Source organism: Mobula hypostoma, chromosome 7 (genome assembly GCF_963921235.1).
Source record: "Mobula hypostoma chromosome 7, sMobHyp1.1, whole genome shotgun sequence".
NCBI lineage: Eukaryota > Metazoa > Chordata > Chondrichthyes > Myliobatiformes > Myliobatidae > Mobula > Mobula hypostoma.
The window spans coordinates 11,916,735-11,942,247 of NC_086103.1; the positions used below are offsets into that span (position 1 = coordinate 11,916,735).

A 25,513-nucleotide genomic window follows, 5' to 3' on the forward strand; every position below is an offset into this window, starting at 1 on the left:
TTCGGCCCATCGAGTATGCTCTGCCATTCAATCATGGCTGATACATTTTCCCCCTCCTCAGCCCCACGCCCCAGCTTTCTCCCTGTAACATTTGATGCCATGGCCAATCAAGAACCTATGAATCTCTGCCTTAAATACACCCAATGACCTGGCCTCCACAGCTACCTGTGTTAACAAATTCCACAAGTTCACTATCCTCTGGCTAAAGAAGTTTCTCCGCATCTGTTTTAAATGGACACCCCTCTATCCTGAGGCTGTGCCCTCTTGTTCTAGGCTGCCCCATCATGGGAAACATCCTTTCTACATCTACCATGTCTAGGCCTTTCAACATTCGACAAGTTTCAATAAGACCCTCCCTCATCCTTCTAAGTTCCAGTGAGTACAGAATCAGAACTATCAAATGTTCCTTGTAAGATAACCCTTTCATTCCCGGAATCATTCTAGTGAACCTCCTCTGAACCTTCTCAAATGCCAGCATATCTTTTGTTAGATTTTTGTTAGAGCCCAAAACCATTCACAATACTCAAGGTGAAGCCTCACCAGTGCTTTATAAAGCCTCAGCATCACAACCCTGCTCTTGTATTCTACACCTCTTGAAATGAATGCTAACATTGCAATTGCCTTCCTCACCACCACCTCCACCTGCAAGTTAGCCTTTAGGGTGTTCTGAACAAGGACTCCAAAGTCCCATTGAATCTCATATTTTTGGACTTTTTTCCCTATTTAGAAAATATTCTGCACATTTATTTCTACTACCAAAGTGCATGACCATGCATTTTCCAACACTGTATTTCATTTGCCACTCTCTTGCCCATTCTCCTAACTGTCTAAGTCCTTCTGCACCTTACCTGTTTCCTCAACGCTTCCTGTCCCTCCACCGATCTTCATATCATCTGCTAACTTGGCAACAAAGCCATCTATTCCATCATCTAAATCACTGATATACAGCATAAAAAGAAGCGGAACCCAACAATCCCTGTGCATCAGAATCCGGTTTATTATCATCGGCATGTGAAGTGAAATTTGTTAACTTAGCAGCAGCAGTTCAATGCAATACATAAAATAGAAAAAAAATATTAATAATAAGTAAATTAATTACAGTATACATATATTGAATAGATTAATAATGGACATTGCCCTTCTGAGACACTGCTCCTTGAAGATGTCCTGGGTACTTTGTAGGCCAGTACCCAAGATGGAGCTGACTAGATTTACAACCTTCTGCAACTTCTTTCGGTCCTGTGCAGTAGCCCCTCCATATAGTGATGCTATCTGTCAGAATGCTCTCCATGGTACATCTATAGGAGTTTTTGAGTGTATTTGTTGACATACCAAATCTGTTCAAACTCCTAATGAAGTATAGTCGCTGTCTTGCCTCTTTATAACTGAATTGATATGCTGGGACCAGGTTAGATCCTCAGAGATCTCGACACCCAGGAACTTGAAACTGCTCACTCTCTCCACAGCTGATCCCTCTCAGGATTGGTCTGCACTCCCTTCTCTTCCCTCACACCCTTCAACATCTGGCACACCACTAGTCACTGGCAGCCAACCAGAAAAGGATCCTTTTATTCTTACTCACTGCCTCCTACCAATCAGCCAATGTTCTAAACATGCCAGTACCTTTCCTGTAATACCACGTGCTCTTAACTTGGTTAGCAGCCTCATTTGTGGCAACTTGTCAAAGGCCTTCTGAAAGTCCAAATATACAATAACCACTGCATTCCTTTATCTATCCTACTTGTAGTCTCCTCAAGGAATTCCAATAGGTTTGAGAGGCAAGATTTTCCCTTAATGAAACCATGCTGACTTTGTCCTATCTTGCTGTGTGTCACCAAGCACTCCATCACCTCATCCCTAACAACTGGGCTACAAGTTCCTTTCTGCTGCCTTCCTCCTTTTCTTAAAGAGTGGAGTGACATTTGCAATTTTCCAGTCCTCTGACACCATGCATGAGTCCAATGATTTTTGAAAGGTCATTACTAATGCCTCCACAATCACTATCGCTACCTCTTTCAGAACCCTAGGGTACAGTTCAGCTGGTCTGGGTGACTATGTACCCTTAGGTTTGTCAGCTTTTTGAGCACCTTCTCCCTTGTAACAGTAACTGCACTCACTTCTCTTCTTCCACACACACCAACATCTGGCACACTGCTAGTGTCTTCCACAGTGAAGACTGATGCAAAATACTCATTTAGTTCATCTGCCATCTCGTCCCCTGTTATTATTCCTCCGGCCTCATTTTCTAGTAGTCCCATATCCACACTCATCTCTCTTTTGTTTTTTTACATACTTGAAAAAGCTCCACAGACAAACAGAGACTCCCTAAAGGATGGCAGCAGAATTGAACTCCGAATACCCCAACCTCTAAAAGTGTCGTGCTGATCTACCTACTTACTTAAGACTAGAGGTACAGCACAGAACAGACCTTCTGACCCAATGAGCCACTCCACCCAGCAGCCCATCGATTTAAACATAGAATAGTACAGCACAGTACAGGCCCTTCGGCCCACAATGTTGTGCCGACCCTCAAACCCCGCTTCCCATATAAGCCCCCACCTTAAATTCCTCCATATACCTGTCTAGTAGTCTCTTAAACTTCACTAGTGTATCTGCCTCTACCACTGACTCAGGCAGTGCATTCCACGCACCAACCACTCTCTGAGTAAAAATCCTTCCTCTAATATCCCCCTTGAACTTCCCACCCCTTACCTTAAAGCCATGTCCTCTTGTATTGAGCAGTGGTGCCCTGGGGAAGAGGTGCTGGCTGTCCACTCTATCTATTCCTCTTATTATCTTGTACCTAGCTGAATCACAGGACAATTTGCAATGACCAGTTAACCCGTTAATTGGTCCATCTTTGGACCGCTGGAGGAAACCTGAGACTCATTCCCAGGACAGAAATGGGTAAAACAACAGATGATTGGGGGACGTCAGAGGTAGCTTTTTTTTTTAAAACACAGAAGGTGTTGGGTACTTGGAACATGTTCCAGCGTTGTTGGTAGTGCCAGATACATTAGGCACAGTTACGATCACATGGATGATAGAAAAAAATGGAGGGGTATATGGGAGGGAAGGGTAGGATAAAAGGTCAACACAACACGGTGTGCTGAAGGGCCTGTACCGTTCTATGTTCTATTCCCGAGAGCCGGTTTGAGAAGGGAACTTACGGGATGATTTTCTCTCCTGCTTCCTTGGCCTGGAGCAGTTGGGAAAGCGAGTAAGCCGCTGCCTCGACGACTGCCTCGTGAGGAGACTGAAAGAGAGCAAGAATACTTGAGGCACATGTCAACAGAGTTAAGGCAGAACTGAGGAGAGGCAAAAGTTAATTTTCGAAAAAGGTAGAGATTGTGTTCAGTTGATGAAGTGGTTAAGGCGTGTTGGACTTCATTAATTGGGGGATTGAGTTTGAGAGCCGCGAGGTAACATTGCAGCTCTATGAAACTCTGGTTAGACCCCATTAGGAGTATCGCATTCTGTTCTGGTTCCCTCCTCGGAAGGATGTGTGAGGGTGCAGAGGAGATTTACCAGGATGCTGCCTGGATTACAGACAATATCTGGAGGCGGAGCGGAATAATGATGGCACTAAACAGCGACTCCTTTGTTTGCATCTTCAGAAACAGCTCTAGTTCCATCTTTAATATCTTTATTTTCCCTTTCAGGGTTCTTTTAAAGACCTGATCTGGAGTTACACGCTGACTTCGGTTCTCTGCGGGAATGGGACCCACTCTCGGGGTTTCATAACAGACCGTTGTTCAGCATGCCAAGGGCTCAGCCTAAGAGTCCAGCTCAGATATGGAAGCCTAGGATCTCGGGGCTCTGGAGACAGGCGGATCGAGGGTCAGTGTCACGGCAGGAGACCCGTGTGTCGTCGGGGGGGGGGGTTGACATATCTACAGCCGTGTGCCTGGAGACCCAAGATCTTTGAGATCTTCGGGCACATAGCTCGAGAAAAAGCAACGTAACGGACTTTTCATAAACCAGCGAGTTGTTTGTTATGTCTCCCCACTCACTGGGAAAACAGAGACACTTCCTTCTCCCTTATTGGGGGGGGGGGAAGGTGGGGAGAGCGGGGAGGGGGAGGGGGAGAGCGCGCGGGCACCTGTGGTATGTCGCATACTGGGTAAAACACACAGTCTTTGTGGTGACTGCAAGTCTGTGTCTTTGCTGTTGCTTTGCTCACGCTTGAGTGCTCAGTGGCGGGTGCCGATGTTTTATTTTGCCGGAGGGGGCAAGGGAGTGATTGTTCCTTGCTGCCGCTTACACGTGGGAGGGGGGAGGTGGGGGGACTTTGGGGTTCTAACATTTAACTGTTATTCATTCTCTGAGGCACTCCTCTGTTTTCGTGGATGGTTGTGAAGTAAAAGCATTTCAGGATGTATATTGTATACATTTCTCTGACATTAAATTAGACCTTTGAATCTTTGAATGTCTTATAAGGATGAGAGGTGACTTGACAGAGGTGTACAGGATGATAAGAGTCTCTGGACAGACAGAGATTTTTATCCCAGGGTGGTAATGGCTAATACTCGGGGCATAATTTAAGGTGATTGGAGGAAAGTATAGAGAGGATGTCAGAGGTAGGTTTTGTTTTGTGTTTTTTTAAATCAGAGAGGTGGGTGTGTGGAACAGGCAGATGGTAGAGGCAGATACTTTAGGGGCATTTTAAAAATTCTTGAAATATGAACGTGGCTGATAGAGAAATGGAGGGGTATGTGGAAGGAAAGGGTTAGATTGATCTCAGAGTAGGTTAAAAAGTTGACAAAACATCATGGGCCAAAGAACCTGTACAGTGCTGTGATGTTCTTTGTTATATGTAATAGTTAACCTACTTAATGATCCCAAGAATGAAAGGGTTAACGTCTGAGAGTTAGGTGACTCTGAGCATGCAACTGCTGGAGTTCAGCAGAATGAGGGGGATCTTACTGAAACCTGTTGAATGTTGAAAGGTCTAGATAGAGTGGATGTCGAGAAGATGTTTCCCATGGTGGGGGAGTCTAGAACCAGAGGGCACAGCTTGAGAATAGAAGGATGTCCCTTTAGAATGGAGATGAGGAGGAATTTCTTTAGCCAGAGGGTAATGAATTTGGAATTCAATGCCACAGATGGCTGTGAAGGCCAAGTCATTGGCTATATTTAAAGCGGACCCTGATAGATTCTTGAATAGCTATTAGTTCTAGAGATGTGGTGTGCTAGGGAGGTTTAAAGAGGGACAAAAGCATGGTTTTATACAGAACTCTGACAAATTTTGGAATGTAACAAAGTACTCTACAGCCAAGGGTCTCAGAGGAAAGCAGCACAGAAACAGCTCTTCAGCTCAGCTGGTCAGGCCAATCACAGCATCCTCCCTGCTGCCTTCTGAAACCACACACACCTTCGGGACCCAGCAGTCAGGCAGCATCTATGAAGGGGAACAGACAGTCGACATTTCAGGTCAAGACCTATCATCAGGACTGGAACGGAAGGGAGAAGATGCCAGAATAAGGTGGTGGGTTGGTGGGTGGGTGGGTGGGGGAGGGGGAACGAAGTGAGAGGCGAGACCGGTGAGTGTGTGAGGGAGGGGTGGAAAAGCTGGGAAGTGACACAATGGAAAAGGTAAAGGGCTGAAGGATGAATCTGACAGGACAGGAAAGTGGTCCATGGGAGAAATTGAATGAGGAGAGGCACCAAAGGGAGACGATGGACAGGTGAAGAGGAAAAAAGGTAAAAGGGAAACCAGGACAGGTAATGGAAAGAGTGAGAATGGGGAGGGGGATAAATCACCAAAAGTTTGACAGGAGAGTGCAGGATGGAAGAAAGGGACAGAGGGAAGTGACAGGCAGAAGAGGTTGAAGAAGGACTCGCTAAGGGAGGACAGTGCAATAAAAGCAAGGAGGTGGGAAACTGAGGCTGATGCTGTTGCTTTGGATTTGTGTTGCTCTACACTTCCAGCACCTGCAGCTTCCCCTGTGCCTCCAGGTCCGCTGATCTGTCGCACTTAAGTGGTGTGTTAACATTTTTTTGAAAGCAGGCTGGCCAGTGGTGTTCTGGGGAACGTGTCTCACCTGCAGACAGGTTGCCAGTGCTTGAATCACACCTTGTAGCAGGAGCTGACTTCGAACGGTTTCATTCTCTGCTGCCATGTTGCCCAGGATGTATAAACACTGCTCCTGAAAGCATTTCCAGAATCGTTAGGGCGACTTATGCCATCAAATCCATCCAAAATCAATACCCCATATAATCAGCAGTTCCGGCACAAATAAACAGCCATTCCACTCCTCTAATGATAAGACCACAGGATACTGGAGCAGAATTAGGCCGTTTTGTCCATTTAATCTACTCCGCCATTTCATCATGGCTGATCCATTTCCCTCTCAACCCCGTTCTCCTGCTTTCTCCCCATAACATTTGACACCCTGACTGATCAAGAACCTATTAACCTCCGCTTTAAATATACCCATAGTCTTGACCTCCATAGCCGTCTATGGTAATGAATTCCATAGATTCACCACCCTCTAGCTAAAGAAAATCTTTCTCATCTCTGTATCTATAGGAGGCACAACCTCAGGAAGGCAGCATTGACCACCTGGACCATCTGGACCATGCCATCTTCTCACAGTTACCATCGGGCGAGAGGTACAAAAGCCTGAAGTTCCACATCACTGTGCTGCCTGGCTGCATCATGGCCTGGTATGGGAACATCGTTGCTTTTGAGCGGAAAATCCGACAAAAGGTAGCGGATTTGGCCCAGTACATCACAGGTAAAACCCTCCCAACCAGTGAGCACATCTACATGAAATGTTGCTGCAAAAAAGCGGCATCCATCATCAAAACTCCTCATCACCTAGACCATGGTCTTTTCTCGCTGCTGCCATCAGGTAGAAGGTACAAGAGTCTCAGGACTCGCAACACCAGGTTCAAAATCAGTTACGACCCTCAACCATCAGGCTCTTGAAAAAAAGGGGATAACTACATTCATTTAAGGACTCTTATTTCATGCTTGTTATTTATTGCTATTTATTTATAGCTACATTTGCACAATTCGTTGTCCATTGATCCTGTTTACAGTTACTGTTCTATACATTAGCCACGCATACCTGCAGAAAAAGGAAAAAATCTCAGGGTTGTATGTGGTGACATGTTTGCACTCTGATAATAAATTTTACTTTGAACTTTTGAACTTTACCAGGTTCAAGAACAGCTACTTCCCTTCAACCATTCGGTTATTAAACCAACCAGCACAACCCTAATCAAGATTGACCTTAGTACAGCGACACTGTCACCACTTGGTACTAAAGTGGATTTTGTCTTTTTTTTTTATTGTGCTTATTAGTTATTCTTGTAAAAACTGTGCCAGGATCAGGAACATTTATCACTGACAAAGTACAGTGCAAGACAAAAATGACCATGAATCACAGTATACAGTACTGTGCCAAAGTCTTGGGCTCCCTGGTATATGTGCACAGTTCTACAGCCCTCCACCTTATTCTGGATTCCCACTCTTTGCTCTACACTGACAAATACAGTGCTGTGCAAAAGTCTGAGGCTCCCTGGCACAGGATCAAAACAAGCTGCAGAAAGTTGTGAACTCAGTCAACTCAGTGAGCGGGATGAACGGGCAAAGATAGAATGACAAAAAAAAGGATTTGTACAAATGATAGATTAGGTATTGGTTTCTAGCTTGGTCATTCTATACACTGCATAAGCTTAAAGACTAATCCCAAAAGGGAAGTCAGGTTTTCTTATTATGCAAGGCTCCAGTGGTATAAATGTGGGCTGAGGCTTTATAAGGCATTGATCAGTCCACACTTGGAGTATTGTGAGCAGAATTGAGCCCCTTGTCTAAGAAAAGATGTACTGGCATTGGAGAGGGTCCAGAGTAGGTTCACGAAAATCATTCCGGGAACGAAAGGGTTAAAGTATAAATTGATTGCTCTGGCCCTGTACTTGCTGGAGTTCAGAAGAATGATGGGGGGGGGGGGGCGATCTCTTTCAAACTTCAAAAAGAGGCCACAGTCTTAGAATTAGAGGGTACCCATTTAAAACAGAGATGAGGAGAAATTTTTTTAGCCAGAGGGTCGTGGATTTATGGAATTTGTTGCCACATACAGCTATGGAGGCCTGATCATTGAGGGTGTTTAAGGAGGAGATTGATAGGTATCTAATTAGTCAGGGTATCAAAGGATATGGGGAAAAAGCCGGAAATTGGAACTAGATGGGAGAATAGTTTAGCTCACGGTGGAGTGGCGGAGCAGACTCAATGGGCCGAATGGCCTGCTTCTGCTCCTTTGTCTTGTGTGATCTTGTGTGAACTCCCTCATGGGCACTAGCCTCCCCAGCATCTAGGACATCTTCAAGGTGCACTGCATCAGAAATCGGCAGTCATCACTATGGACACTCATCACCCAGCCATCTTTCCAATGCTACTGTCAGGAAGGAGGTACAGGGGCCGGAAGACACACACTCAACTTATAAGGCACAGCTTCTTCCCCTTCACCAGCAGGTTTCTGAATGGACAATGAACCCATGAACACTACCTCACTATTTTTTCCTTTTATTCTCTTTTTGCACCGGTTATTTGTTATGTCTACTGAATTTACAGTTTTTATGTATTGCAATGTACTGCTGCCACATAATAACTAATTTCACAACACATGCCGGTGATTCTGTTGTGTGTGCATAAGACTTTTGCACAGTACTATATATAAAAAATGGGTGGTGGGGTGGAGATATATCTCTACCAAAGGAGCTGTAAGGTGCTCCTTCCCTCCTAGTCAGCAGGTCACCCTTGGAAAAGGTGAGGCACCTGCTTAGCCCCCGTTCAGGGTCATGTGAAGCCGTGGGAGCAGGTGGTGGATGGTCGTACGAGCAGCTGGTGCAGATCACAAGTCCTGGTTGTGCGACCACTGACACCAGGCAGACAATCTGTGAGGAGTATTGATAATGGATGGGATCACCCGCCTTGTAAAGACACTGCCCAGAAGAAGGCAATTTGTCAAGAACAATCACGATCATGAAGACCAATTTTTGCCCACATCATACAACATAGCACATAATAATGATGATGTGTATAAAAAAAAGTGCAAAAAGAAAGCACAATAGTGAGCAACACACATCAAAGTTGCTGGTGAATGCATCAGGCCAGGCAGCATCTGTAGGAAGACGTGCAGTCGACGTTTCAGGCCGAGACCCTTCGAAGGTCCTGACGAAGGGTCTCGGCCTGAAACATCAACTGCACGTCTTCCTACAGATGCTGCCTGGCCTGATGCGTTCACCAGCAACTTTTATGTGTGTTGCTTGAATTTCCAGCAGCTGCAGAATTCCTGTTGTTTGCATAATAGTGAGGAAGTGTTCATGGACTGTACAGAAATCTGATGGCAGAGATGAAGACGACGATGTTACAATGGTGAGTATAAATAATTTATGTTAATTTATGCTTTTCTTGTGAATGCTGCTTATCTGGTGCTTGTGATACTGCTGCCAGTAAGGTTTTCATTCCACCTCTGCAGATGTATTTATGCATATGACAATCAACTCCATTTCGACTCAGTTTGTGATTCTAGGTACAAGTCTGCCCCCTGGTGTTGGGCACATGAAACACACTGTCAAAGGAAGTGGTGGAAGTACAGGGAACATTTTAGAATTTTCTCTATATTTTTGCAGAAATATTACATAAAATGTGATCGGATCTTTAAGCAAGTCCTAAAACTAGATAAAGAGAACCCCATTAAATAAATAACAAAAATAACACAATATACATGTTCATTTGAGAAAAATTATCCAATATTACATGTATTTGTTGGAAAAAGTATGAGAGCCTCAAGGATTATCAGTTCATTTAAAGGGGAAATCAGAGTCAGGTGTTTCAATCAATGGGATGACAATCAGGTGTGAGTGTGGGAGGCCCTGCTCTATTTAAAGAGCATAAACTTGGGTCATCACTATCAAAGTCTGATCTTTAGCACACAGGTTTTTGGAAATGTGCCATGCCTCAATCCAAGGAGATTTCTGAGGACCACCGGGCTTTAAAAGAGTTTTGGGCTCCAGCAATCCACAATCAGGCAAATGGTATACAAACAGAGGGAATTCAATACTGTTGTTACTCTCCCCAGGAGCGGTCGACCAACAAGAGCAAGGTGTGTAATATTCCAGGAGGTCACAAAGAACAAATACATGTAATTTGGATCATTTTTCTCAATAAATAAATGAACAAGTATAAAGTTTTTATGTTATTTATTTAATTGGGTTTTCTTTATCTAGTTTTAGGATTTACGTGAAGTTCTGATCACATTTTAGGTCATATTTATGCAGAAATAGAAAAAATTCCAAAGGGTTCACAAACTTTCTAGCACCACAGTAGGCATGATAGCATTGTCTGAGAGACATTTAGACAGACACACAAACGGACAAGAAACGGGCATCATAGTTGCTTAGGGTTAGCGCGACACTATTACAGTTTGAGGTGTTCTGGAGTTGGGAGCTCAATTCCGCTGCCTTTCTGCAAGGAGTCTCTATGTCCTCCCCTTGGAGTGTGTAGGACTTCTCCAGGTCCCCTGGTTTCCTCCCACTGGCCAAAGATGTACTGGGCAGGTTAATCGGTCGTTGTAACTTGTCCCGTCATTCGATCGGGGCTGTGGGGTTGCTGGGGCGGTGTGGCACGGCTCAAAGGGCCATCTCCTCGCTGCACCGTTAAATAATCAAATAAGAATGGAGCATACCAACCACATGCAGGCAGATATGCAGCTTAAACTGGCTTCGTGATCGGCACATTCATTGTGGGCTGAAGGGCCTGTTCCCAGTGCTGTACTGGTCTACAATACAAACAGCATGTCCTTGGTTACGTTCATCACATTAGTACATTGTATTTACAAAGTGCCAAGGCCACTCCTAGTGCCTCTTTGAGCAATACACCCAAGTGACTATTTACAGATACAGCACGGAAACAGGCCATTCTGGTCCAGTGAGCACGCACTGCCCAATTACACCCATGTGACCGATTAACCGCTACGTCTTGGGACTGAGAGAGGAAACCGGACCACCCAGAGGAAACCCACGTGGTCACGGGGAGAACATACAAACTGCTTACAGACAGCATTGGAAATTGAACCCAGGTTGCTGCTCTAATAGCATTATACGAACCACTACACTACCGTGCACCCTCAAAATACTTTGTAAACTAAAATGGTTTGGGATATCCTAAAAGGAATATCAAAGGCTATACTGTAATCTAACCATCTAAAATATATTTAATGTACATTCAGTGGCCACTATTAAGTACACAAGGCATGTATGTTCGTGGTTTTCTGCTGCTGAAGCCCATCCACGTTCAGAGATGCTCTTCTGCACACCACCGTTGTAATGTGTGGTTAGTTCAATCACTGTCACCTTCCTGTCAGACTGAATCGACTAGCCATTCTCTGACCTCTCCCGGAAACAAGCTGGCTTTGCCCACAGAACTGTGACTCCCATGTTTTTTCTCCTCTTTTTCAAGTCAATCTCTGTTAACTCTAGAGACTGTTGTGCATGAAAATCCCAGGAGATCAGCTGTTTCTGAGATACTCACACCATCCCATCTGGTATCAACAATCATTCCACGGTCAAGGTCACTTAGATCACGTTTCTTCCCCACCCTGATTCTTGGTCTGAACAACTAGAGAACCTCTTGACCATGTCTGCATGCTTTTATGCACTGAGTTGCTGCCACATGACTGGCTGATTAGATATTTGCATTATCGAGGTGTACAGGTGTACCTAATAAAGTGGCCAACAAGTGTATCTAATACATTTAAATATACTAACATAGTTTATTTAATGATATTTAACATAGTTACACATTAAGTACATTAAATACATCTTTAACAATATTTAAGCCTCTACTGCTTCCCAGGGCAGTTAATTTCAGATTCACTACCCTCTGGCTAAAGAAATTCCTCCTCATCTCTGTTCTACAGGGAAGTATACTCCAGCAAGTACAGTCCGTGACCACTCAATCTTTCCTCCTAGGCTAACCCTCTCATCTCCGGAATCAACCTTGGTGAATCAAACATAAATAAATCCAAATTCCTTATGAAATTTTAACCACAAAATTCAACATATTTCCAGTACACAAGTGTAAAGGAGAATGAAATAATTGTTACTCCAGATCTGATGCAGCACCAAAAAAAAACACAATAAGATAAAGAACACAATAAATATAAACACAGATGATAGCTTATATACATAAATTAATTAATTGTATGTTCAACAAGTGACCCCACACACAGGAGTGTCTGTGCATAACGTGTCCTTGGTCCAATCACTGAATAGTTCCCACAACTTATGGATTTACTTTTGAGAACTCTTCATCTCATACTCTTAATATTTATTGCTTATTTATTTGTTACTATTACTTTTTTTCTTTGCTTTTGGATTTGCACAGTTTGTTGCATTTGCACACTAGTTGTCCACCCTGTTCGTGCAGTCTTCCATTGATTCTATTATGGTTATTGGATTTAATAAGTATGTCTGCAAGAAAACAAATCTCATGGTGACATATTTGTACTTGGATAATAAACTTACTTTAAATGTTTGAACTTTGACTGACAGGAAACGATAAAGTAGTGGTGGTTGGGGGTGTGAGTTAGTGGGTGGAGGTGTTGATCAGCCTTACTAGTTGTTTTTGAGTCTGGTGGTCCGGCCGTAGCCTCCTCCCTGATGAGAGTGGGAGGAACAGTCCATGAGCAGGGTGGGCAGGATCCTAAATGATGCTCAACCTATGAACTCAAAGCCAAGCTACAGCTAAGAACCTGGTGTGAAGATCCGTTCTATGAACTGACACTTACCGTGAACTTTGCACTCTGACCCGAGAGGTAGGTTAGTAGGTAGGGTGTTGCTGGCAAACACACGAGCGAGATGCTGGGATCGCTGGCATGGGAGAGCTTCAGTAAACACCGTGCGGCTTCAAGCTGAACCGAAGCCAGGTTGCTGGTGAAGAGCCCAATGAGAACGTGGATACTGTTTTCCAAACTATACATGGGGTTGAAGCAGAATTAAAACACTCAGATTACACTTACTGAATCTGTTTTTATTTTGCTGACTGCTTGAATTAGACTTATTTACTTCCCGTTACGCCACCCTTTTTAGGGTGAAAACGAAGGTTTTAACCGCGTGTCTGTTTCTGTAAACGTTCTGTTTGACCAGTCAGAATAAACCCCGTGGATTACTCTTACTCCAGCCCCTCTCTACCCTTTGACCTGTTTTGCATGGGAGACCCTAGCAAGAGCCACAGCATGAAGTCCAGACGCCAGCCAGCATCGCTCTCCGGGTCATTGAGGCCTGCAATGAGGATGTGCTCGTTTTCGAGGATAAAACGAAGGATGTAAGAGCAGAACTGGGTCATTTGGCCATCGAGCCTGCTGTGCCATTCCATCATGGCTGATTTATTACCATTCTCAACCCCATTCCCCTGCCCTCTCCCGATCAACTTAGACACCCTTACAAACCGAGAACATAATCATCCTCCACTTTAAATATACCCAATGACCTGGCCTCCACAGCAATCAATTCCACACATTCACCACCCTCTGACTAAAGTAGTTCCTCTTCATTTAGGTTCTAAAAGGACATCCTTCTATTCTGAGAATGTGTTCTCTGGTCCTACACTACCCCGCTATAGGAAATATCCTCTCCACATCCACTCCATCCAGGCATTTCTATATTTGATAGGTTTCAATGAGATCCCCCCACCCCCCACATTCTTCCAGACTCCAGTGAGTACAGGCCAGAGCCATCCAACGCTCCTATGTTAACCCTTTCATTCCTGGGGTCATTCTCAAGAACCTCCACTGGACCCTCTCCAATGCCCAAACATCTTTTCCGAGATAATGAGCCCAAAGCTGCTCACAATACTGCAAGTGCCGTCTGACCAAAGCCTTATAAAGCCGCAGCATTGCATCCTTGCTTTTGTATTCTAGTCCTCTCAAAATGAATGCTGACTGCTTGAATTAGACAGAAAACATAAGCAGTAGCAGCAGAATGAGACCATTTGGCCCATCGAGTGTGCTCTGCCATTCTATCATGGCTAATTCATTATCCCTTTCAACCCATTTTATCATTTCCCCCAATTCTTATGACAGCAAAATAGTTCCCTTACCTAAACAATCTAGTACGCCATCAGCACAATGGCAAAGAAGTTAACATAACGCTTAACAGTACCGGCAATCTCAATTGGGGTTCAATTCTCACTTGTCTGCTGTAAGGAGTTAGTATGTTGTCCCTGTGACTGTGGATTTCCACAGCTCAGTTTGCTCCTGTATGTGTTAGGACAGGTAAGTTGTGGAAATGCCACGTTGCCATTGAAAGCATGGCAAGACCTCCGGGCTGCCTCCAGCACGATCCGCGGGCTGTGTTGGTCGTTGACACCAACCGATACATTTCACTCTACGTTTTGACGTACACCGAGGCACCACGGTAGCATAGTGGCTAGTGTGACGCTGTTACAGCGTGGGTCGCCGGAGTTTGGTGTTCAATTCTGGCATCCTCTGCACATCCTTCCCGTGAGCACGTGGATTTCCTCCAGGTGCTCTAGTCTCCTCCCACGAACGTGTTAGCGTTATTTAGTTGTGGGGACGCTATGTTGGCACTGAAAGTGTGGTGACACTTATGGGCTTCCAGACTCAAAAGGAATTTTGGCTTCTTCCCACTTCCTGACGAATTGTCTCAGCCTGAAACATCGATTCTTTATTCCTTTCCATCGATAATGCCTGACCTGCTGAGTTCCTCCAGCATTTTGTGTGTGTTGATGCAGATACAGGTTAACCACCACAAATCTGGAATGATTGAGACCTGTGCAGTATTGGATTAGTGACTTTGCTGAATCACAGATGGTTAGATTAGGATTAAATAAACACCTCTAACCCACTTGATGATCATCTCATCCTTGGATAATAATAAAAAAGAATGACAAATGAAGGGCAATTCTTTTACAAATTCTTGTACTGGTCTGTCAGAGTCACCTGCACTCAGTAGCTGCTTCATAAACAGGGAGCGATATTTATCCTTCAAAAAGTGTAATATGCCATTGTCCCGGGGTTGAATTAATGATGTACAGTTAGGCAGCAGGTAGATACTGTAAACATTATTCTTTACCAAGAGTTCTGCTTTTGGATGCACAAAGCAGTTATTTAAAATCAGCATTATCTTACCAATTTTTGTCCAGACCAACAGAAGCACAATAAGCTCTCGCTCCTGGAGAGATCAAACCATTCCAATGTAATCTATTCTTTTTTGTTGGCACAGTAAATTGCTGGAAACTAATTCACACCTTTGAAAGCTCTAGGACGTAAACTTTTGCCAATGACTAACAGCTTACACCTGTGGGTTCCTGCAGCATTAGAGCAGAGTGACATGATCTTTTGATGTTTTATAACCAGTTGGTGATTCTGCATCCTCTGTAGTCAGTGTTCGTCTTGAAGAGCAATGCCAATATAAACGGCTTTGGCCCCATTGTAGACCTGTTCAGGACTTACATTTTCGTCAGAAACTAACTTAGCAAACTGAACAATAAACTCAGCAGCTGTTTCCTTGTCTGCTGACTGCTTTTCACCACACACTGCACGAAATGTTATGCCACGTTACTGTTGGAAACACTGAAGCCACCTTTCACTGTAATCACTCATAATCCAATCCTAATTCTTTGTGAAATAATTAGATTATGAGGACACTCAGTCCTCGTTTACTGTCATTTAGAAATGCATGCATGCATTAAGAAATGATACAATGTTCTTCCAGAGTGATATCACCAAAAAAACAAGGCAAACCAAAGACTAACACTGACAAGACCACATAATTACAAAATATAGTTACAGCAGTGCAAAGCAATACCATAATTTGATAAAGAGCAGACCATGGGAACAGTAAAAAAAGAGTCTCATCGACTCCCGATAGTCCCCAATAGCAGGTGGCAGAAGGGAGAAACTCTCTCTGCCATAGACCAACCAGGCACCGACAGCTGTTGATGCATTGGAAGCACCCGATCACAGCCAACTCTGAGTCCGTCCAAAAACTTTGAGCCTCCAACCAGCCCTTTGATACCGAGCACCATCTCTGCCGAACGCTTCGACCCCGTCCCGGCTGCCGAGCAACAAGCAAAGCCGAGGATCGGGGCCTTCCCCTCCGGAGATTCTGGATCGCACAGTAACAGCGGCAGCGAAAAAGGCATTTCAGAAGTTTCTCCAGATGTTCCTCTGTTCTCTCACGTCTGTCTCCATCAAATCAGGATTAGTTTCACTTATCTCTCCTGACAGTTCTACACCTTCGCTGAGAGTTTAAGCCACTTTATGAGAACTTTTTAGTTGCGAACATTTTCCATCTTTCATTGTTTTCCTTATGCACAACTGTTTTTTTGATTTGCTATCAAAGAACTGGAGCAACTTTTTTTTTTGTCTCGTTGTATTATAAACTGTGGCAGAGCCAATATTATACAAGTCACATATGCTTTTCACACACACACCACTGTCGAGTTCTTTCAGAACTTCCACCTTATCTGGTATATATAACGTATGCATTTGGGCCTTACACCACGAGAAACACTTCCTTTATTCAATGAAGACATGACTGAGGCTCAATAAGCACAGGTTATAAAAATAAATGCAGAATAACACAGAGGAACGACTTGCTTCATTTAAAGACCGTGCCAACAGCTGACTCTGATAATGGCGACAGTATGGCCCAGCAACACAGGAAATTTGAAAGCAGACTGGCAAAAATAATGTCCAAACCAGTGGTGGAACCGGATTACTGACTGCCGGATTCGAGGTGGTCCACCTGTATCAGCCAAGGCTCTTCATCTGGAATTATTGCAGAATTTTGTGAAGTGTATTTAGGAGAAAGCAGGTACAGGCACCTGACAAATACACCAGTACAGTACAAGCGCCAGACAAATACATTATAGTACAGGTACCTGACAAACATCTTCTGTGCCTCCGTCTGGTGCAGAAATTGGCACAGGGCTTGTAATGCAGTTACCCGATCCTCTGATCCACGCTGAATCCTCTGGTACAGCTGTGATACCTACAGAGAAACAGGACACTGTGCTGAACGTAGAACCTCAAATTACCTGTTCCTTACAAGCACTTGTCCACAGGGCAACAGACACAAAATGCTGCAGAAGCAGGGTGAAGCGGTAACGTAGGCATTAGCCTGACATTATTACAGCTCGGAGCGTTGGGGATCAGAGTTCAATTCCGGCATCCTTTGTAAGAAGTTTGTACAATCTCCCAGTAAACTGCATGGGTTTCCTCCCACAGTTTGTAGATTAATTGTCCTGTGATTTGGCCAGTGTTAAATTGGTGGGTTGCTGGGCGATGTGGCTCACTGTGCTGGAAGGATCTGCTCTGCGCTGATAAGAGCATCAATGGGCGAGAATAAACAGTTGACTTAAGTTCATCAGTGAGATGCGAAAGGGTCTCGGTCTGAAACGTCAACTCTTTATTCCTCTCCATAGAGGAATAAAGCCTGACCTGCTGCATTCTCCAGCATTTTATGTGTTACCTTGGATTTCCAGCAACCGCAGAATTGCTTTTCAAACTTACTCACAGAGCCATTCCCTTAAATCTAAATGCTTATATCTTCCTTTGCTGAGTCTGCTCCAAGACAAATGGTCAAATAGGGAACAGATGATAGACACTAGTTAACAAAATAAATAAAAAATCTCTTGATTGAGGAGTACAAGATGGTAAGAGGTACAGATCGAGAGACTTTTTCCCAGGGTGGAAATGGCTTATGAAAGGGCGTAATTTTAAGGTCATTGCAGAGAAGCCTAGGGGGAAGTCGGAGGCAAGTTTTTAAAAAAAAACACAGACAGTGGTGCGGGTGGTAGTAATTACAGACACTTAAGAGACTTAGATTTATGGTTTTTTATTATCATTCTTCAGTAGATAAGTGTAAATGAGAATGAAATGATTGTCACTCCAGATCCGATGCAATATAAAAAAACATAAAATACACAATAAATATAAATCTAAAAGCAATCCTATAAAACACAAGTACCTGTTGTATTTTCAGGAGTGCTTGCATATGCAGGATATGCACGTGGATGATAGAAAACTAACAGAGGACTCTGCAGGAGGGAAGAGAGCTGGCTTAAATGTCAGCACATCGTGGGCCGAAGGGCTGTACGGTACTGTTCTATGTTTTATGAATAAAACAGCGTAACATAAAAGGAATTAGAGATACATCAATTAAACAGGATAGAGGGACGTCCCTTCAGAACAGAGATGAGGAGGAATTTCTTCAGCCAGAGGGTGGGGAATCTGTGGAAACCATTGTCATAGACAGCCGTGGAAGCCAAGTCATTGGGAATATTTAAAGTGGAGGTTGATAGGTTCTTGATTAGTCAGGTTACAGAGAGAAGGAGGGAGAATGGGGTTGAGAGGGATAGTAAATCAGCCATGACTGAATGGCAGAGCAACACTCAGCTCTGCTTCCCACTCCCATTCAGATATGTCCATACATGGCCTCCTCTACTGCCATGATGATGCTAAACTCAGGTTGGAGGAGCAACACCTCATATACCGTCTAGGTAGCCTCCAGCCCCTTGGTATGAACATAGAATTCTCCATCTTCCGGTAATTCCCTCCCCCTCCCTTCCTCTATCCCTATGTCACTCTGCCCCCTCCCCCAGCTGCCTACCACCTCCCTCATGGTTCCGCCTCCTTCTACTACCCATTGTGTTTTCCCCTATTCCTTCTTCACCTTTCCTGCCTATCACCTCCCTGCCTCCCCTCCCCCACCCCTTTATCTTTCCCCTTACTGGTTTTTCACCTGGAACCTACCAGCCTTCTCCTTCCCACCACCTTCTTTATAGGGCCCTGCCCCTTCCCTCTACAGTCCTGACGAAGGGTTCCGGCCCGAAACGTTGACTGATCTTTTCCACGGGTGTTGCCCAACCTGCTGAGTTCTTCCAGCGTGTTGTGAGTGTTGCTTTGACCCCAGCATCTGCAGAGTATTTTGTGTTTATGAATGGCAGAGCAGACTCGATGGGCTGAATGAACTAATTCTGCACCTATGTCTTATGGGATTGTTTTTATAAGACCATAAGTCACAATGTACACGTAACTGTTAAGTGGTACTGTGCTGTAATGTTCTACACATAAAACTGAGTAACAGAATGGAACTGGTTGCATAGCAAACCTTTTCTCACAGTGATATTCAGGTATACCATCGTCACTGCTCATACTAAGCTGCACAGGTGCGTGGCCACACAGTAACTGCAATGCATCCATGCAAATAGCCTTTGTTGCCATACTGTGGAACTTTCTTTTATGTAATGTTCACATTCCACAAACTTTGTAACATTTTAGAGCTTCAACATATTTACATTGTCAGTGTTTCAAGTTACAACATTACAAATTGTAACCTTCCCACAGCCAATAGACTCACTTGTAAGGACGCTTCATCTCATGTTCTTGATATTTATTGCTTATTTATTTATTATTATTATTATTTAAAAACTGAGATACGGCCATAGCTATGCACACTCATTTCACAAATGCTAGGAACTTCCCGACTATTCTAGCAGTGTTTAGTATTGCGGGTTTCTGGAGATTTACACAGATATTGTTTTTGTAGCCCTAATTGCTTAACGCACTGACTTTTGTAGATATTACTATCGGGGTGATGGTTACCTTGTTCGTGTTCCAAAGTTTTTCAATTTCCTCTTTCAATTCCGCATATTTCTGGTGTTTGCCACTTATTGATTTCGGTATGTTATGTGTGGTTGGAATGACTATATCTATAAAATAAGTTGTTCTTGCTTGTTTATCCTGTATTACTATATCCAGACAGTTATTATGGACTGTCCTATCTGTAATAACGGATCAGTCATAATATAATTGATTTATTTTTTTTATTTCTTTTTATCTTTTTTTTTGCATTTTCACAGTTTGTTGTCATTTGCACACTGGTGTCCACCCTGTTGGTGTGGTCTTTCATTGATTCTATTGTGATTATTGGATTTACTGAGTTATGCTCACAAGAAAGCGAATTCCAGGGCTGCATATGGTGACATATATGTCTACATATGTATATGTAATAAATTTACTCTGAACAATAAACACAATATGGAAGTTGGCAGCTTATCGTTAATAAACAAGCAGCCGCTGATGCCGTCCAAGTTTAAGCATTTACGAAATGTGAAAGATTTTCTTTCTTGTACTGCATTTCATTATCCCTTCAATTAATAAATAAAATCAAAAGTATGAGACTTTTCATTTTTTATTCACAATATTCATAGTACACATGTTATAAACTAAAACATTTAAAGTGTTGTGCAGTTTTCAGGCCATGTAAAAACGTCCTGCTCAGAACAATGGGTGGCCCGTGCAAACGTTAACAAAAATTAGAGGGAACGTTGGTCATCACAGGACACGCCAGAACCAGGACTGAGTGGGTCTTACCTCCTCCTGAGTGACCAAGGGTTCTCTTATCTCCATCTCTTCTCCATCACCTTGAAGCTCCCTCAGAAGTCTCTTGCTGACGAGTTGCTTCTCCCTCCGTGCCTTTCTCAGAGCTGAGCACAAAAGGAAAATCCAGCAGCTTGTAAGTCAAACTGATGAGCAGTAACATTACCAGTCAACCAACCCAAATATTGCAGGCAAACTAAGTGTTGTTTGGAATTCTATGGATTTATGTCAGGAATACGTGGCACAGCAGTGTAGTGGTTAGCAAAACGCTTTACAGTAAGGATAGCCCAGGTTCAATTCCCGCTGCTGCCTTTAAGGAGTTTGGATGTTCCTCCCCGTGAGCATGAAGATTTCCCCTGGATGCTCCGGTTTCCTCCTACAGTCGAAAGACGTACTGGTTGGTCGGTTAATCGGTCATTGTGAATTGTCCCGTGATCTTTCGTGGCGCATCGGGTGGCAACTTTGTCGTCTCTTTAGCGTTTTCCTCTTTTCTAACGAGGTTGAGTTGCCAGCTCAACGCCCAACCCAGCACGGGTGAGAAGCCCGAGGAAGCCGGCCAGATCACACGCCTCGAAATCCGGAGCCACTACACCCGAGATTGGCCAGGATTACATTGGGGAATGGCCGGGTGACGCAGCTTGAAGGGCTGGAAGGCCCTATTCCACCCTGTACATCAATAGATAAATAAAATATTGTGGATTCTGTCCTTGAATATTACAGCTACAGTTACATCACCAAAGCTCTATGAACGTGCAAAAAGAGCTGCATTCTTTTTTCAATCCTGGCTAGCTACTTTTAAAATGATAAAATGCTGTCACGTAGGAAATACTGTACTACACTGCATCACAATAAAAAAATATAAAGCCAGTGAGTGAGGAATTCATCATTTACACAGACACCTTGTGGTACACAGCCATGGTACAACCCTCACACTACCGAGGGGATTTTCTACTGAAAGCCTCGTGGAACGAAACAGTGAACCCACACGCGGATGGGAGGAGATACAAGGTATGATCAGTGTGAGCCATGGATCAGTTAGAAAAGTAAACACAAGGGATTCTGCAGCTGCTGGAAATCCAGAGAAACACACTCAATTTACTGTAGGAACTCAGCAGCTCAGGCAGCATCTATGGAAATGAATAAACAGTCCATGTTTCGAGCCCAAGACCCTTCATCAGGAATGGAATGGAAGAGGGGGAAGATGCCAGTGGCGGGAGGGGAAGGTGTAATAAAGTTCTCACTGACAGCAATAATTTGGATTGAAAGGTAAATATTGACTCCAGAACATCAGGAAAGTCTTCCTACTTTTCAACAAAAGGATGGCGAGACTGATGGCAGAATGCCTCGGCTATTGCAGGAACCAGGCCCTCATGACGGAGTGTCATTTGTTGCAGCCATCCAGGAGAGGTGCCAGAGGCGGTGTGGGAGGAAGCAGAGGCCTGGACTGCATACTAGGTTGGGGACTGGCACCTCCTGCCTCCAGTGCTTGCTCCATTTTAGAACAAGCTGGACTAGGACAACACGGTAGTGCCGTATCAGTCATGGTTAGTGCGACACTGCTACGGCTCCGGGTGTTTGGGAGTTCAGAGTTCAGTTCCAGCGTCGTCTGTAAGGAGTCTCTGTACGTCCTCTCCAAGAGAGTGTGGGCTTCCTCCGGGTGAACTGCTTTCCACCCACAGTCCAAAGGCGTTTGTTAGTAGGTTAATCGGTCATTGTAAATGGTCCTGTGATTAGGCTAGGGTTAATCGGGGTTGCTGGAGCTGCACACCTCCAAGGTCTATTCGGTGTGGTACCTCTAAATAAATAACATCAGTCTACAAGCCATGCCTCTCGGGGACTTGGGCTCTATTATTTTTTGTGTGATGGTATAGTTATATGTGCTGTGTGCTGTTGGTATTGTGTTGTGCACTGGAGGAACATTGTCTCATTTGGCTGTATTCATGTATGGTTAACTGACAATAAAACCTGAAATTGAACTTAAAACATCAAAAGAAATAAGTTTAAGAATTCACAAAGCAAAAGAAAAACACACAGCTGGAGGAGGTCATTGGGGGTTAAATGGAGGGTCAACGCTTCATGCCGAGATCCTTCAACGGGACAGGTGAAGTGTCTCACCTCAAAACATTGACCCCTCCACAGATGGAGAGCGGTGGGGGGGGAGAGAGAGAGAGACACACACACACAGGGGAAGAGGGACCAGGGTGGGGGGGGGGGGGAAGGACAGGAGCTGGGATAGAGACACAGGGGGAAGAGGAACCAGGGTGGCAGTGGGAACCAGAGCTGGGATAGAGAGACAGGGGGAAGAGGGACCAGGGTGGGGGGGGGGGAGAGAACCGGAGCTGGCATTGAAACACAGGGGGAAGAGGGTCGGGGGGGGGGTGAGGACAGGAGCTGGGATAGAAACACAGGGGTAAGAGGGACCAGGGTGGGAGGGGGGAGCTGGGAGAGAGACACAGGGGGAAGAGGGACCAGGGTGGGGGGGGGGAGAACCGGAGCTGGCATTGAAACACAGGGGGAAGAGGGACCAGGGTGGGGGGAGGACAGGAGCTGGAATAGAAACACAGGGGGAAGAGGGACCAGGGTGGGGGGGGGGAGGACAGGAGCTGGAATAGAAACACAGGGGGAAGAGGGACCGGGTGGGGGGGGGGAGGACAGGAGCTGGAATAGAAACACAGGGGGAAGAGGGACCAGGGTGGGGGGGGGGGAGGACAGGAGCTGGAATAGAAACACAGGGGGAAGAGGGACCAGGGTGGGGGGGGGGAGGACAGGAGCTGGAATAGAAACACAGGGGGAAGAGGGACCAGGGTGGGGGGGGGAGGACAGGAGCTGGAATAGAAACACAGGGGGAAGAGGGACCAGGGTGGGGGGGGGGAGGACAGGAGCTGGAATAGAAACACAGGGGGAAGAGGGACCAGGGTGGGGGGGGGAGGACAGGAGCTGGGAGAGAGACACAGGGGGAAGAGGGACCAGGGTGGTGAGGGGGGAGGACAGGAGCTGGAATAGAAACACAGGGGGAAGAGGGACCAGGGTGGGGGGGGGGAGGACAGGAGCTGGAATAGAAACACAGGGGGAAGAGGGACCAGGGTGGGGGGGGGGAGGACAGGAGCTGGAATAGAAACACAGGGGGAAGAGGGACCAGGGTGGGGGGGGGAGGACAGGAGCTGGAATAGAAACACAGGGGGAAGAGGGACCAGGGTGGGGGGGGAGGACAGGAGCTGGGAGAGAGACACAGGGGGAAGAGGGACCAGGGTGGTGAGGGGGGAGGACAGGAGCTGGAATAGAAACACAGGGGGAAGAGGGACCAGGGTGGGGGGGGGGGAGGACAGGAGCTGGGAGAGAGACACAGGGGGAAGAGGGACCAGGGTGGTGAGGGGGGAGGACAGGAGCTGGAATAGAAACACAGGGGGAAGAGGGGCCAGGGTGGAAGACAGCGATAGGATCCTCACGTTCCCCCCAACTCCGCTCACCCCACTCCTGCTGCCTCCGCCGGGCTTTGATCTCGTCCACGGCCGGAGCTCCGCTCCCCCGCCACATGCCGGCAGCTCTGCACTGAAGATGCCTTCACCCCTCTCCGCCGCCGCCACCGTCACCGTCGCGCACTAATGACACTATTGGCCTGGGTCTGCCGCCTCTGTCGCGCGCTGATGACGTTTTCCAGGCTCCTCAGCGCCCCCTGCAGCCTCGGAGGATCCGATCCGTCTCACAGCCCGGGCCAACCTGCCAGGTTTCCTGTTGGAATTGGAATTCATAGTCATAGTCACTTTATTGATCCCGGGGGAAATTGGTTTTTGTTACAGTTGCACCATAAATAATTAAATAGTAATAAAACCATAAATAGTTAAATAGTAATATGTAAATTATGTCAGGAAATAAGTCCAGGACCAGCCTATTGGCTCAGGGTGTCTGACCCTCCAAGGGAGGAGTTGTAAAGTTTGATGGCCACAGGCAGGAATGACTTCCTATGATGCTCTGTGTTGCATCTCAGTGGAATGAGTCTCTGGCTGAATGTACTCCTGTGCCCACCCAGTACATTATGTAGTGGATGGGAGACATTGTCCAAGATGGCATGCAACTTGGACAGCATCCTCTTTTCAGACACCACTGTCAGAGAGTCCAGTTCCATCCCCACAACATCACTGGCCTTACGAATGAGTTTATTGATTCTGTTGCTGTCTGCTACCCTCAGCCTGCTGCCCCAGCACACAACAGCAAACATGTTTGCACCTATTTTCAATCGGTGATGCAAATATGTAATTATTTGTTAATTTAAATCTTGTCCTCAGTGGTCAGACATCTACTTTGAGATAGCCAGATAGTGCAAAAGAGGAATAGTGAGGTAGCGTTATGGCCGTTCGGAAGTCGGATGGCAGAGAGGAGGAATGATCCGTTCCTGAACATTTGTGTCTGTGTCTCCAGGCTTCTGGACCCCCTCCCTGATGGTAGCAATGAGTGCAGGGCATGTGTTCGATCAGAATCAGAATCAGGTTTATTATCACCGGCATGTGACGTGAAATTTGTTAACTTAGCAGCAGCAGTTCAATGCAATACATAATATAGCAGAGAGACAAAATATAATAATAATAAAATAAAACATAATAAATAAACAAGTAAATTACATATATTGAATAGATTATTTAAAAATGTGCAAAAACAGAAATACTGTATATTTAAAAGGTGAGGTAGTGTCCAAAGCTTCAAAGTTCCATTTAGGAATCGGATGGCAGAGGGGAAGAAGCTGTTCCTGAATCGCTGAGTGTGTGCCTTCGGGCTTCTGTATCTCCTACCTGATGGTAACAGTGAGAAAAGGGCATGCCTTAGGTGCTGGAGGTCCTTAATAATGGATGCTGCCTTTCTGAGACACCACTCCTTGAAGATGTCCTCGGTACTTTGTAGGCTAGTGCCCAGGATGGAACTGACTAGATTTACAACCCTCTTCAGCTTCTTTCGGTCCTGTGCAGTAGCCCCTCCACACCAGACAGTGATGCAGCCTGTCAGAATGCTCAACACTGTACAACGATAGAAGTTCTTGAGCGATTGCTCTTTCCCTGATTGCTTTCCATTGTAAAATGATTCCCAGGATAAGTAAACTTCAA

The 25,513-nt window shown here is 45.2% G+C and overlaps 1 protein-coding gene across 2 annotated transcripts in view; it reads right to left on the reverse strand.

Moving 5' to 3' along the window:
• The window catches only part of tmco6 (transmembrane and coiled-coil domains 6), a 57,119-nt gene extending 33,097 nt beyond the window's left edge, over positions 1 to 24,022 (reverse strand). The window contains exons 1-6 of one of the 2 annotated variants that reach the window (XM_063053021.1): positions 23,888 to 24,022; positions 20,415 to 21,086; positions 16,919 to 17,028; positions 12,801 to 12,984; positions 6,045 to 6,149; positions 3,171 to 3,256 (exon numbers count right to left, since the gene is read on the reverse strand). In XM_063053021.1, the coding sequence (XP_062909091.1) occupies positions 3,171 to 3,256; positions 6,045 to 6,149; positions 12,801 to 12,984; positions 16,919 to 17,028; positions 20,415 to 20,450 (521 nt within the window). In that variant the 5' untranslated portion in view covers positions 20,451 to 21,086; positions 23,888 to 24,022. The remainder of the gene's footprint in view (positions 1 to 3,170; positions 3,257 to 6,044; positions 6,150 to 12,800; positions 12,985 to 16,918; positions 17,029 to 20,414; positions 21,087 to 23,887) is intronic. The other variant, XM_063053020.1, reaches the window with a different exon arrangement.
• Positions 24,023 to 25,513: the final 1,491 nt, after the last annotated feature.